At 37.1% G+C, this 15,161-nt stretch overlaps 1 protein-coding gene across 1 annotated transcript in view; it reads left to right on the forward strand.

Annotated features, from left to right (window-relative positions):
* KLHL32 (kelch like family member 32) overlaps positions 1-15,161 on the forward strand; it is an 89,095-nt gene that overhangs the window by 40,461 nt on the left and 33,473 nt on the right. The window contains exon 6 of the mRNA XM_083358540.1: positions 8,102-8,317. Within this exon, the coding sequence (XP_083214666.1) occupies positions 8,102-8,317 (216 nt within the window). The remainder of the gene's footprint in view (positions 1-8,101; positions 8,318-15,161) is intronic.

The raw sequence follows: 15,161 nt of genomic DNA on the forward strand, positions 1-15,161 counted from the left end.
TATAGAACAGCACACAGGAACAGAGGTATATTGTACTCAGTTCAGTTGTGTGTGTGGTTGTCATTAACTTTCATTTATCAGCCTGTTATTGATATACATCCTTTTCTGTAGCATATGCAGTGATTAAAAAAACAAAAGAAAAACAAATGTGAAATAATGCTATAAGAGAAAGCTCATTTGTTGTTATCTTGTGTGGTGTTTTACATCCCTCTTACTGTGTGTGTGTATGTTTATGTCTGTGTGAATGTACACATTTCTACTGTAAGGGGCATACCTATTTCGACCTGCATGTCATGCAAATGTATAAAACACGTACAGCATTATGAAATATGAGAAACACTTGAAAAATATTATGGTAGTTAATTCATATTGCCAATCGAATATGAGAAAATTATTTATCAATTGTTAAATTGCTCAGCAAACTATTCTTATGCATGTTTAGTCATAGCTAAGGCTCCATGAATTCAATAGTATTTCCAGAAAAATGTTATATTAACATTGATAAGTGTATGTTTTATTGTTTATGGTAAACCTGTAAGACATATTGGTGGTTGGCACTACACAAAGTCTAATCAATAATAATACAGTATTGTAATTATAGTACAGCCATTGTCAGTTTTAATTATTATGTAATCTTTGCACACTGAATACATGTTAATTTGTATAATAAATAAATGAGCAATGTGTACATGATTTAAGCAGGGAGAATAATATCCCTCCTTGGAATTTGTTACATTTAGTAGGCATAGTTGGGATTGTACCATGAAAACATAAGGACAGCAATTTCAGTTTAGTTGCATGCTCTGTTTTAATTATAAGCAAAGTAAGCAAGGTAATTATAACACAAACTTGTTTATTTATTACTGCTCTTTGTATGCTGCCTGCTAGTGTGAGTGTTGAAAAGTGCAATAGCCTGTTTTCAGTAGTGACTGTGATGGATGATTAGCAGTGGGCTTGTTTACATGTCAGACTTAAGAGTGAGCCTAAAGACTAGCGATTCTGTGTAAGATTTGAAAACTGAATGGGGAAAATTGGTGTTTCCTGAAGTTTTCTGTGGTATTACAGTCCTACCTAAAAGCAACAGAAGATCAACATAAGGGAATAGAAATTGGAATGCTGGCGGTTTAGTTGGAGAAAGAGGATGGTGCAAGAATGTTGAGGTGGTTCAATGTAGAAGATTAAGGGAACAATGGAATGTGCTTGGGAATCTCTAAAATAAGTTACCTGAATGGGTGCAGAAAATTGTACAGTTGCAAGAAACTGCTGTGACTTGATTACAGACTGGGTTTTTTGGAACATATGATCATTAGATTTGGGCAATGCTTGAAATTTGATTCAAATTACGTTTTATAAAATACTCCTTTTGAAACAACGTTTTGAAACAATTTCTAGCATTGAATCAAGTATCTTTTAATCTTTTCAGAGAAAAAATCAGGAATGATTGGGATTTGATGGCATTTTGATTTTGTAAAGTCTCAAACATTGTAAATGTGGACTAAGTACAGGGGTGGGCTGTGTGATGTCTGACACTAACACGACAATTTGGAGGCTGGTGTGCTGTCTTTTTCTCATCCTTGCAATTTCTAATTTATAAGTGGTGGAAGGGCAATATTCCAAAAATGTATTGTGATGATGATACCTTTGAACATATCCAACTGAAACTGTGGAAGGATTAATTTCCTCAGAAAGGTTTACCATCCCTGTTATTTTCACTCAGTTATGCCTAAAAATAAGATTCTTCAGGCATTTTGATGTTTCCTCAATACAACTTAACATTCTTTTATCAAATAGAAATTTGAAATGTGAATCAGTCTGAATCAAGTCAGATTTCAGATTTTAAATTCAAACTGGAACTTGTCTGATTTAGATACTCCAAATTGTTGCTAGTTTTCACTGGTTACAACCCATGTCACTTAAATAGTGTAATTGTACAATAGTTTAGCATATGTAGGAGATTGCACTTCTTGTATGAATATCCTTGGTCCACAGGAACATAGGCAAGGATAAGAACCATTCTGGTTAATAACTTGAACTTTCATTTATGAATAGTAACGTACAAAACTTTGGGCATTCATTGTAACATACAGAACAAATAATATCTTTAAAAGAACTATCACAAATTTTGGGCATTCATTTCAATGTACAGAACACATCTGTCTAAAAGAACTATCACAAATAAATACATTCATAGAATTGGAAGAAGCCGTTCAGTCCATTGAATTTAATCTTCATAAATAGTATGATCCAGATTGAAGTGATCCAAACAGATCTTCTAGCCTCCAGTTGAACACATTCCAATATAAATTAGCTCATTGTGTTTCTTGGTATTTGGTTCCATTATCAAATTGCTCTTACTACTAGGACTTGTTTTTTAATTTTTATAATCAGCCAGAATCTGACTTCTTTTAACTTAGCAGATGCAATAAAAAAGCAAGTTGGAATTGGTTTGCTGGTGTGGGGAGGTCCTGAGTGAGAAGGGTCTTCAAAGATGTTAACATGGCAATAGTTCATGGCGAATGTGAAAGTCAACCATGAGCAAAGCCCTTTGGATGATTTTGCGGTTCAGTGTAGGCTGCTTGGCTGTCTAGAATTGGTTGTGAACCAGCAATGGAATAACTGCAGTTAAAGACTTCTGATCAGCTGTTTGGTGGTATGCAGCGATAAGTGGAGGCAATGCCATTCATCTGATGAACACTTGTCAGTAGTGTGCTGGCAACAGTGATGGAACTGACTGTGTTCTTCAGGTGATGGTGGCTAGTTTAGTTGGGTTAGCTTTTCCATTTCTACTTGTGGTGGTGGTGATAGGGCTACCTCCTTAGAATTTTGATGGGCGTGAGCACCCAATGACAGTTTTGAGTAACACTGGGAGCATGAATAGTATGGTATACTGACTACAGGATTTATTTGTGTTTTGTGTTGCCACAAGGCCCACCACATTGGCTGTAGCTATCTTATCTTTTAACAGAACTCAAAGGCATTGATAGGTTTGTTGACTGTTCTATTGTACAGGGGCACCATAGTTTTCCATTTTCTAGTCCCAAAAACTGATTGAAGATAAGAATAGGACCTGTGATCCACATTGAAAGTGGGCATTGTTGGACAGTGTTGAATGGTTGTGTCTGGGCGACATTTGTTTCTCTTAGTGAGAGGCATAGAGAATGATAGTGATTCCCTCAGTACTTCAGGTAGGCATTTCTGAATATAATTTAGTACTCTAGCTATCTTGAAGAGAGAAAGGGTAGAGAATGATGTTGTATCTCGAAAAGCTGGTGAAACAACCAGTTGAATGTTTGTGGCGTTAAGGGGGTCCTTTGTTCAATAGGAAAAAGGATAAGGATTGGGGGAGCTAACGTACTGCAAAGAGGAGCCAGGCAGTAACACAGTGGGGGGAAATGTGGTGGAATATTCAGCTGATGAAGCTGCATGCCAAAAAATGGTATGCCAAGTTGGCATGATGCATACAGCTGATTGTATAATCTACTTTTCAACCAGCAATAAGCCTTTTGGAAACATAATGATATAATAACAATTAATCATTGGCGTTAACTGAAGCATGGCTTAACGTGATTACCTGAAAGGGTTAGAATTTGGTGGTCCTGAAGAAGTGAATAGGGTCCTTGTGACTGAAATGCAGCCGCCTGTGTATTAGACTTATCCCTCCTAGTTGAATAAGGTTTCCCAGGATATATTTGTAGTTGCCTTAAAGTACATCCAGGTGGTGTTGATTATTTCCTTGAGGGATGGACTGGTTTCTCCAGCTCTTAAAAAGTAGCAGTCTGTCCTGTTCTCAACATTAATAATAATAAAAAATCCCTCCATCAAGCAGTCCTGGACAATTTTAACCCTAAAAAGATAGACAGTTTGCATCTCCACTGGCTATAAAGGAATGAGATTATGCAGATGTTTTTCAGTTGGAATTACAGTACTGGGCTAGTATTGATTGCACTTGTAGATGACCTGTGCAGATGGATTATAAAGCTAGATAGCTCAAGGTGGGGAGAGAGGAATTTTGAGCTCTGTGCCTGCTTGGATTTTGGCAGTGGAGATCAGCAGCCGAGATCTAGGCATGCATGGAGCTTGGGGTTCTTCTCCCCCCTGCCTCCGCAGGGAGCTCTGCAGAGGTGAGAAGGATTTTAAGCTCTGTGCCTGCTTGGATTTCGACTGTGGAGATCCAAGCAGGCACAGATCAGCAGGGAGCTCTTTCAGCTAGCCCCCAGAGATGAGAAGGAGTCCTCTCGGCAGGCAGCAGCAACTTGTAATCTCCCCTGCCGGCTTCCCCATTAACTTTCTGGGGAAGCCTGCAGAGAAAATTGCAGATGACAATCACATGATCATGATCATAGGGCACTTGGCAGCTGGCTGAAAGTGAAAAAGCACTCAGATTGTGATCATGTGTCTGCAAGGGAGGATTGTAACATTTTGTGATGGTCATAAGTGTTTTACAGGCCCCAAAGCCCCCTTGTGAGGCTGTCGTAACTTTGAATAGTCATTAAGCAAGGATTACCTGTATGCTTGTGGCTTGCCTTCACGTGTGCTGTATTTTTGTTGCAGTGTGTGTTTTTTGTTATTTGTCATTTTGTTTTATCCTTTTAAGCCTACTGTATGTCAGCACCCAGAGTTTCTGTTCATTAGTTCAGTGGCAATGGCTATATAAATCATTAAAAAAAAGACCTTAAATCCATTATTCTATATTCTGTTCTCTGATATGAAAGAAAACATGCCTCAACTGTCTTCTGTGTAATACGATAGTGAAAGGGGCCTATCATGTCTCCCTTCACTCATTTTTTTTTCAAGGCTGAACATACCCAGTTCCCTCAATGCCTCTTTATTAGGGTTAGTTTCTAATCTCTTGATAATTTTTGTGGCTGGAAATTTGCTTCATTTTACAGTATTATTATTGAAATAAATTACTTTTGGGGGGTCCTTAAAAAAACAAATATATATCTCATATATATTAAAATGTGATGTGAAGAGGCAGATAGCGAGGTCACGTTTCAAGCAATGGATTTAATATACTATTGGTATGAGAATGCTAAAGAAAGTTAATCTTTTCAAAACTTTCTATACTGTTATCGTTATGTTTCCAGAAATCTTATCGCTGATTGGAAAGTAGGTTATCTGATCAGCTTTATGCATCTGACCAATTGGCATGCCACTTTTGGCATGCAGCTTCATCAGCTGGATAGCAGGGCATCGCAGTGTATAATTTTAAGCCGAACAAGTGATTGGTATTACAGTGACAGTAATTCTGTTATAACAGACTGATCGTTTCCAGGGTTTAGAATTCAGAAGTATCATTTTTAGTGTTCAAAGGACAAGGATACATTCTAATATGAAATCATCATCCCCATCAATCATTGTCATCACCATGTGAGGGAAAAACTTTTTTTGTTTATTTTTATTGCTTTTAAAATAATAACAAAAAAAAGAAAACAAACACATAGGTAATTATAATACAAAACCATGTGTTCCCAAAGAAAAAAAATGCATATAAAGTGCTTACAAAGAAAAAAAGGAAAAATTAAAGTATAATATATATCATTGTTACAGTTAACAATTATAATTTTATATATACATGTCTAATGTAAATATGATTCAAATACACACACACACACACACACACACACACACACACACAGTAGGTTTTTAATATATGTAGCCCTTGACTTGTAACCACAATTGGGACCAGAATTTCCATTTGCTAAGCAAGGTGTTAAATGTCTATTCTATTCTATTCTATTCTATTCTATTCTATTCTATTCTATTCTATTCTATTCTATTCTATTCTATTCTATTCTATTCTATTCTATTCTATTCTATTCTATTCTACTCTACTCTACTCTACTCTACTCTACTCTACTCTACTCTACTCTATTCTATTCTGTTCTGTTCTGTTCTATTCTATTCTATTCTATTCTATTCTATTCTATTCTATTCTATTCTATTCTATTCTATTCTATTCCCAGTGTTACAATGTCAGACTTTTAGCTGCACTAAGGGCACAGAATACATTTATGTTGCCCAGTTGTCAAATTCCATTGTATACAGGTATGTAATTCAAGAGAATATTATTCTCTGAAAATGTTAACTTTTTTCACACAAATATATAACATACACATATACATATGCATACATACATACATTCCACTACTTTCCCCCCAAAATCGAATAAGTATACAGCATTGCAAAAGCATGTTTTAAAGATGTATTGTCCTTATTTCATCCATCCCCCCCAAATGCTCTTAGACAATCCTTTTCTATCACACATAATGGAGTCTAACAATTTTAAATATTATTTTTGTGGCATAAATTGTAGTTTAAGATCCACTGTAGAAGGAAGTTCTGGGAATTGAAGTCCACATATCTTAAAGTTGACCGATTTGGGCACTCCTGGTGTAGGCACTATAGGAACCTCTAATCCTTTATTCTACAGATTTCTTAGCATCTTCTTATCAAATTGATTTATTGATAACAAATATCTATAAAAAGCTAATAGCAGATTTTTTAGTTTTAAGGTATTTAACAAATTCTAGTATCTCAAGTGGCTTAGAAGTTGAAGATGCTGCTGGTCCAAATAATTTGTTAAAAGAGTTCTAGCTGTAAATATTGCCATTGGCTTACATCTTATAAATGATATTTATCTCTTAATATGTTAGACTTAATCTTCATTGTCTTATCAGTTGATCCAAAGTCAATATCTCCACTTCTATCCACTTCTTACATATTAACATCTTTTTCCCAATTTTTAAAATTGGGTTTTCTCATAAGGTTAATTTAGAATGGAAAAGGGAGTCAAATCTTCTTTTAAGCATTACATTCCAGAATTTTCTAACTGACATATTTTCCCCCAGAAATACTAGACTTCTAATATATTTAGACCCTAATCCTGTCCATCTAACCAGAGGTGCTATATATATGTATATTCCAAAGTTGTCCAAATTGGAATATTAATATCAATTATTGGCTTTGAGGATTTAATACTTGAGAATAGGTAAGCAGGATGATATGGCTCCAGATTTGGAAAAATGAATCTTCCCTCATTAATTGGTAATTGCATTTTTTGTAAAGATATTCTTGGGATTGAAGAGTACCTTAGAAATTTTGTAAGCAAACAATTTATTTTGTGAAAATATTTTCCAGATACTTGAACTGGTATTCCTCTCAGAATATAAATTAATCTGGGAATAATATTCATTTTGAAAGTGTTCATTTTTCCCCAAAGGGCGAGGTTTAATGACTCCCTTCTATCGATATTTGAAGAAAATTCTACATTTTATTTATATTACTGTACTTGTTACTAATTTAGTTGTGTCTTTTAGTATACACCTAGGTAGACCACATGGGGCAAAAATGATAAATGATAACAGTTGAGAGTGCTTTTTTTAAAAAAAGATAAATATGGTAATTCCTGTTAATAATATAGCTGTTCACATTGACCAGGATTGGAAAGCTATTCTAGTTGTTTGTATTTTGAAAAATAATAATAATGTTATTAATGTCATTGACAATGTTATGTGCCATATCACACTCTGCTCCTGAAAACTTTGAATTTTGTAAGCGCGTGATGAGCTATGTAAGATATAAACCCCAAAGATCCTGTTTGGGTCTGATTGCGTTGGTATTAGCCTTTGATAAGGAGTGCCAAAACAAACAAACTAACTCAGGTTAGTTGTTGTTCTTCTTTATATTCTTTTTGGTTTTGGTGGTGAGTAGAAAAGAACAGCAAATGTTCTCATAAAGGACACAAAAGAGATTTATTTTGTAGAAGAAATCAGAGCATTTAGCAATGTTGATTTGAATATTTTGGAAATGCATTTCCATCTGTTGTTATCCCCAATATAGGCAACATTTAATCCATAGAAACAAATTCTTTCACATCTCTACCTGTAGTTGTGTTGTGAGATGTAGATAGTGATGATATAAAATTGCAGCAGTAGTTTACTCTAGGTTTAGTATGCTAAAATATGTTTATTTGTGGAAGGGCAACTTTTTAAGTAGAAGGGTAGTTCAATCTGAAGTTACCTTCTACTATAATTCTTTAAGATTTTACTAAATCCTCATTCCTTCTTAACAAAGTGTGTGTTTTGTTTTATCTGCCCAGGAATTAAATAGCTTTAATTACTTGGACCTTTATAAACTTGCTGATCTCTTTAACCTCAATCTGCTGGAGAAAGCCGTGGTTGATTTTTTAGTGAAACATCTCTCAGAACTACTAAATAATCACCCTGACGAAGTCCTGGCACTGCCATATTGTCTCATCCAAGAAGTTTTGAAAAGCGATCAACTCACGTCACTCAGCGAAGAACAAATATGGCAGGTAATGTACAAAGAATGATTAAACTATTGAAAGACCAGTATTGTATATCCATAGCTAGGGAACTAATTATTGATTGACTAATCTTATGACCATATCATATCAAATCAAATAAAGTAGAATATAATGTCTATTTCCAGAATAAAACAGGTAAAAGAAAATGCAATACTAGTATTGCAGTAGTAGTAGAAGAAGTAGTAGTAGTAGTATTTAATTAGCACATGTACTAAACACAAAGAATGTATACTGTATATCCATAAGCATTTCTGAAAATCAAAATGCTACAGCAAAAGACAAGAAACAATAAAAGAAAAATATTAGGAATTAATTATTAGTGTAATATTAATTAATTATTGCCCCAGGGAAGCAGTAGGGGGCATTCTGAATTCTGCTTCACCCCTTTGACAAGAATGCAAGTAGAACTTTACTGTTCCAGAAGGGAAGGGAGGGGTTGATAATACTGAAAACCTTCATATGCCAAGAAGGAGCTCTAAAATGGAGCAGGGGGTTAACAAATACAGCTAATTGGTTGTGGGGGGTTATATTCTCAGCTTTTGCTGCATAGCTTGTCTCTTTACATTCTTAGCATAAGAGGCTCTTGGTATTCAATACAGTCTACGTTACAGTTAGAAAAATATGCAGGGATAAGCTGAAGTACTGTATGTTTTGCCACAACCAAAAGTAGAGACTCAGTTCATTTCTCTTATATTTAGTAATATTTGTGTATGATAACTTATCAATAGCAGTTTCCTTGAAGAGCTAGATATATATCCCTGATAGTTAATTTTTGATGAAGTTGATGTTGGAGGAAGTGGCTGATAAACGGGCATGTCAACATGATCCCTTAAATCCCATAACTCTCACAGTGGAGATTCTCTGGAATGTCCAAATTTCTGAACTGGCCTGAAAACATAAATAGGCTCTGTCTGACTAAATTGAGTTTCTTAGTAAGAAATCTTTGTTGTATGTAAGTATTGGGCTTTTCAGGACTCCAAATTCAAAGTAAAAAAAAAAGATGCTTTGGAGCATCTGGGAATATGCAGGTAGTACCTCTCTGTAGACGTAGCACCTAAAGGCAGGACAAGAAGCAAGGGATGGAGGCTAATCCGGGTGAGAACCAACCTAGGAGAAATTTCCTGACAGTTAGAACAATTAATCAGTGGAACGGTTTGCCTCCTGAAGTTGTGGGTGCTCCAACACTGGAGGCTTTTAAGAATAGATGACAGCCACTTGTTTGAAATGTTATAGTTTCCTGCTTGAGCAGGAGGTTGGAGTAGAAGAACTCCAAGGTCCCTTCCAACTCGCTTATTCTGTTCTGCAGGTACTCAAACTAAACACATTGTTTTTCCGGGATTGTGCTGAAGCTGCGGAGGCCAGCTGCATAATCCTGGCGGGAAAGGGCAGCTTCTTTCAGAAGTTGCAGACAGGTACTATGCATGAGCGCCCTGTGTACTCTGGAGCACCTTTTTTACCTTTGAATCTGAAGTGTTGCATGGCACTACTAAGTAGTATATGAGGATCGTCATCTCTCTGCCCTGGAAGCATCTTATAACAGAAGCAGAAACTGCTTATGAATGGTGGACTCTGGCTGGAGATCTGCTTGCAGCAGAGTTTTAGTTCAGTGCCATTGTTTTGGAGCCATTCAGCAGTTCAGATTTTCTCCTTCTTCCCTTACTTTGAGCAGGAGGGCAAAATTCACATCCCCAGGGGACAAAAAATTGAGTTTACCACGTGGGAAATTCAAGCGTGGGATTGTCAGAAAATACGTCTCATACTGAAATGCAGTAGCAAGACCGTTTCCCCAAGTCATGAAGCATTGTGAGAACCTGGTCTGTTTCTCCTCCACACGCTGCATGTTCCCGACACGTCTGTTTTTGCAGTTGTGCTCCTCTGCTGCATCGCATTTAGTACTGCGAACAGGGCGTTTGGTTATGACAAAAGTGCTGCTTTCCGAGTGACAGCAAATGCTGCACTGGCCATTCTAGGTGTTATTATAATTGCCTTACTAATGCTGTTACCTAGAATCTTTAAGCTGTTCTATTGCTGTGGGCAAAATGAATGAAACCAGAATTTCATTCCTGGACCTCTAGAATGAATTAAGACACACATAAATATTTGCCAATTTAGGCAGTAAGTAACTGTTTTTGTTCTATCTTAGTAAATAAGCAATTCCTTCGCAGTCAACCCAATACATGAAAATCAAATCAGGGCTGCTCTGTTGCCTCAAGTGTAGTTAAGTTCATCATTTTTGTTAAGGTTATACTGGTAAAGCAATATACCATGGAAGAATCTAATATTCAGCCCAGGGTGAAGATTGGGTATGCCAGAGGATTAGTGTCAGGGTGCTTTAGAGAAGTGAAACTTGATATACAGGCTGGAGCCAGAGCTACAGAATCTCATTAAATTGCTGAATTGTTCATTACTGAGCACTCTCCCTTTAATAAAGTGCTCATTGACTTTGACAAATCCCCATCCTGTCTCTTAAAGGACAACAACAGGGTAAGAGGCATTGGTGAGCAAGGGGGCTACTGACTTAAATTTGGGTGGGGACAGTGATGGAAAAGCAGTAGAAAAGCTGGTGAATACTTCTCTCGTGTGTTAAATCGGTGAGGTGTTGGTAAAAGCCAGCTGCAGCCATGTTGTGTATGCACATACATGAACAGGAGGAACTCTGATTTAGTATTCCCCCCCAAGGCATCATCCACTAGTTCTGCTTCCAGTTAGCATCAACCACAAATTTAATGGTGTCTCTGCACGTTCCTTTTCCCAAGGGCAGGGCGCTTGGAGTGGATAGCAATATTGCCTAGGCATAAATAATTCCTACACTCTTGTCACTGAAATGATAACTCATATTCAGTATACAGGCTGAATAATTTAGAAGAAAAATATTTATCTTGAATACTGGTAAGGCCAGGCTATAAACAGATAGGATTGTGGCTAACATGGAGTTGTGGTCACATGATCCTTGTGTAGATAGTTTCATGGTTTATTTATTTATTTATTTATTTGTTTATTATTTGGATTTATATACCGCCCATTTCCCGAAGGACTCAGGGCGGTTTACAGGGCAATTAAAACAATACAATATACAAAGTTAAAATAGAATTAAATTAAATAGCCCTGAAAATTAAAACTAAAACCCCAAACCCTCAGTCCAGGCCGGCAAGCTCGAATAGCCAGGTTTTTAGGTCCCGGCGAAACGAGCAAAGGTTGGGGGCCATCCGGAGTTCCACAGGCAGCTGATTCCAAAGGGCAGGTGCGCCCACCGAGAATGCCCTCCCCCTGGGGGCCGCCAGCCGGCACTCCCTGACCGGTTCTTAGATTGCCAGGGAATGTCCCTTGTCTGTGAGGGCCAGTAAACAAGTGCTAATGCTGAAAAATTTGGTAATTGTTGAAATAACATTTTTTAAAAAACAAATTCTGGGTAGAATTTGAATGTAAGAAAATGTTACTATGCCAGCATTAGCATACTTGAATTCTTATACGCTAATGGTTTTGTTTCTGATGAGAACACAAATGCCTTGTTTTCAAAATCAGACATCAGTGGCATATCACCTTGCAGACTATGACCCAATAAAGGTCACATCTTTTTATAAAAGTATTTTAGGACTTGCTGTGTTTAACATCACAGTTAGAGAACACAGTGTAGAAAATTACAACATATATATATGTTTTCCTTTAAGTTAATTTTCAAAGTCTTGCTCAGGAAGTAAGATAACTTAAGAAGAAAAAGACAATCTTAAGAGCTATTGCAATTTCACAGCACTTAGATGGACTATAACAAGGATTGTCTGTTGCAAAAACCTCAGGACAGACAAGAACTGATGGGTATCAACTGTGCTCTAGATGTTTGGGAATTCTGGCTAATAAATTTCTGCAAGCCTAAAATATTATTAATATTGTTGTTTGGTTGCATAATTAGCCAGATGTTTAGCCTGGATTTGGGATTTTTATCTACCTATTGAATCCTTCTCAAGGACCTGGGATAAGCAGATGTTGTTGTTAAAGATACCATAGCAGGATGAAAGCTGTTCCAAGTAGAGCTGCCTTTTGCAATGTACTGATAATTTTGACAATGCCAATGGTATTCAAATGGTACTTCAGTTGGATTGCACCCAAGGTGCCTATTACTATTGGTAGTATCTTTGATTTCTTTTGCCCCAGTTGTTCTACTTCCTATCTGCAGTCTTTGTGTTTTGTTATTTTCTCCCTTTCTTTGTCTTCTCTTCTGCTGTCTCCAGATATTACAGCGTCCATTATCCATTATTATAATTTTTTGTCTTTCTTATCAACAGCTGTTAAATCTAGGGCATTATGTGGTGCAGACACAGACACAGAGACCCACTTCAATTGAAAAGTATGGCTTTATACGCAGGGCTTTTTTTGTCATAAAACGCTTAGAACGGAGTTCCGGCACCTTTTTTGGGTGGAACCTTGTAGGGTAGGCAAGGCGGGTTGTACGACATGTGTGAGTTCCGGCACCTTTTTCTTTTACAAAAAAAGCACTGTTTATACGATATTCACAGAGGTTGAGGTGGCAAAAAAATAGTTCCTCTTGTGGTTTCTTGCTTTGTAGCTTATGTGATGTGATTTTTTTAAAAAAAATTCTCACAATCTAATAGCCGTACTTCAGAGACCATCCTAGATGAGGAAAGTTTAGTTTGGGAGCAAGACATTTCTCTCTCCTCTGCTTCCTCCTTTCTCTGTTGGAAATATACTTTGTTAGAATAGGTTATGCGTTCACAGTTCTTGATTCTGTTGAATAGAAAATATTAGGAAGAGAGTGAAATAGAAGGAAGTAACAGCACAGCAAGCAAGTAACACTGAAAGACTGAAGCACAGAGGTTTGTAGGAAGACAAGAAGTCAAATCATGAAGACACTCTGTGTGGGTGTTCAGAATCGTGGGAGTTCTGGTCCAAAATACTTGAAAGACCTTAGATCACTTATTCCTTACTTTATTGAATATGTATTATTGTGTTGACATAAAACATTTTATCTTTTGGTTTAGACAGCTAATTTGAAGGACAGTACTCCAAGGAATGATGAGTTTGGAAATAGGAACTTAAAAGGACAAGATTTGAATTTGATTCAGATGTTAACTGTATGTTTGGCTATTTTGAATTTAGAATAGATCCAGATATGTCATAGTGTGAAATCCTTATTTTCAGAAAGTGTCTTTATTCTGCAATTCTGTGGTAGGTCTACATTCTTTGCTTCCACTTTTATTTTTAGATTGTAGAAAAACCATAAAAATGGAACAAATTGTTCAGTGTCTTCTGTCTGGTTGCACCAGAAACTGTTGGCCTGCATACATTCTTAATCTGTACTTTGATTGATTCTAGGTGATTAATTCTTGGTGTTTTTAAATTGAATGCAGAATTCCAGAGAATAGCTAGAAGAGATAAGAATGCCTTCTTAAATGAACAGTGCAAAGAAATAGAAGAAAACAATAGAATAGGGAGGACCAGAGATCTCTTCAAGAAAATTGGAGAGATGAAGGGAAAGTTTCATGCAAAAATGGGCATGATAAAGGACCAAAATGGCAGGGGCCTAACAGAGGCAGAAGGGATTAAGAAGAGGTGGCAAAATTACACAGAAGAACTATACAAGAACGAGCTTAACATCCCAGATAACCACGATAAGGTGGTCACTGACCTCGAGCCAGACATCCTAGAATGTGAAGTGAAATGGGCCTTAGGAAAGCTGAGCAACAACAAAGCAAGTGGAGGTGATAGTATTCCAGCTGAGCTATTCAAAATCTTAAAAGACGATGCAGTAAAAGTGTTATACTCAATTTGCCAGCAAATTTGGAAAACTCAACAGTGGCCACAGGATTGGAAAAGATCAGTTTACATTCCAATTCCAAAGAAAGGCAGTGCCAAAGAATGTTCAAACTATCACACCATTGCACTCATTTCACATGCTAGTAAAGTTATGCTTAAAATCCTACAAGCTAGACTCCAGCAGTATGTGGATCAAGAACTACCAGAAGTACAGGCAGGATTTCGAAGAGGCAGAGGAACTAGAGATCAAATTGCCAACATACGCTGGATCATGGAAAAAGCTAGGGAATTCCAGAAAAACATCTACTTTTGCTTCATTGACTATGCTAAAGCATTTGATTGTGTGGATCACAATAAACTGTGGCACGTTCTTAAAGAGATGGGAGTACCAGACCATCTTATTTGTCTCTTGAGAAATCTATATGCGTGTCAAGAAACAACAGTGAGAATGACACGGAACCACTGACTGGTTCAAAATTGGGAAAGGAGTCCGGCAAGGCTGTATACTGTCACCCTGCCTGTTTAATTTATATGCAGAACACTTCATGAGAAAGGCAGGGCTAGATGAATCAAAAGTTGGAATTAAGGTTGCCGGGAGAAATATCAACAACCTAAGATATGCAGATGATACCCCTGTAATGGCAGAAAGTGAAGAAGAACTAAAGAGCCTCTTGTTGCAAGTGAAGAAGGAGAGTGCAAAAGTTGGGTTGAAACTGAACATTAAGAAAACCAAGATCATGGCATCTGGCCCTCTCAATTCCTGGCAAATAGATGGGGAAGAAATGGAGGTAGTGACAGATTTTATTTTCCTGGGCTCCAAGATTACTGCAGATGGGGACTGTAGCCAAGAAATTAAAAGACGCTTGCTCCTGGGGAGGAAAGCCATGGCAACCCTAGACAGCACACTAAAAAGCAGAGACATCACCCTGCCAACAAAAGTGCATATAGTCAAGGCTATGGTCTTCCCAGTTGCAATGTATGGCAGTGAAAGTTGGACCATAAGAAAGGTGGAGCGCCAAAGAATTGAAGCCTTTGAACTATGGTGCTGGAGAAGACTCCTGCG

This window comes from Vipera ursinii (genome assembly GCF_947247035.1).
Source record: "Vipera ursinii genome assembly, chromosome: 1".
Lineage (NCBI taxonomy): Eukaryota > Metazoa > Chordata > Lepidosauria > Squamata > Viperidae > Vipera > Vipera ursinii.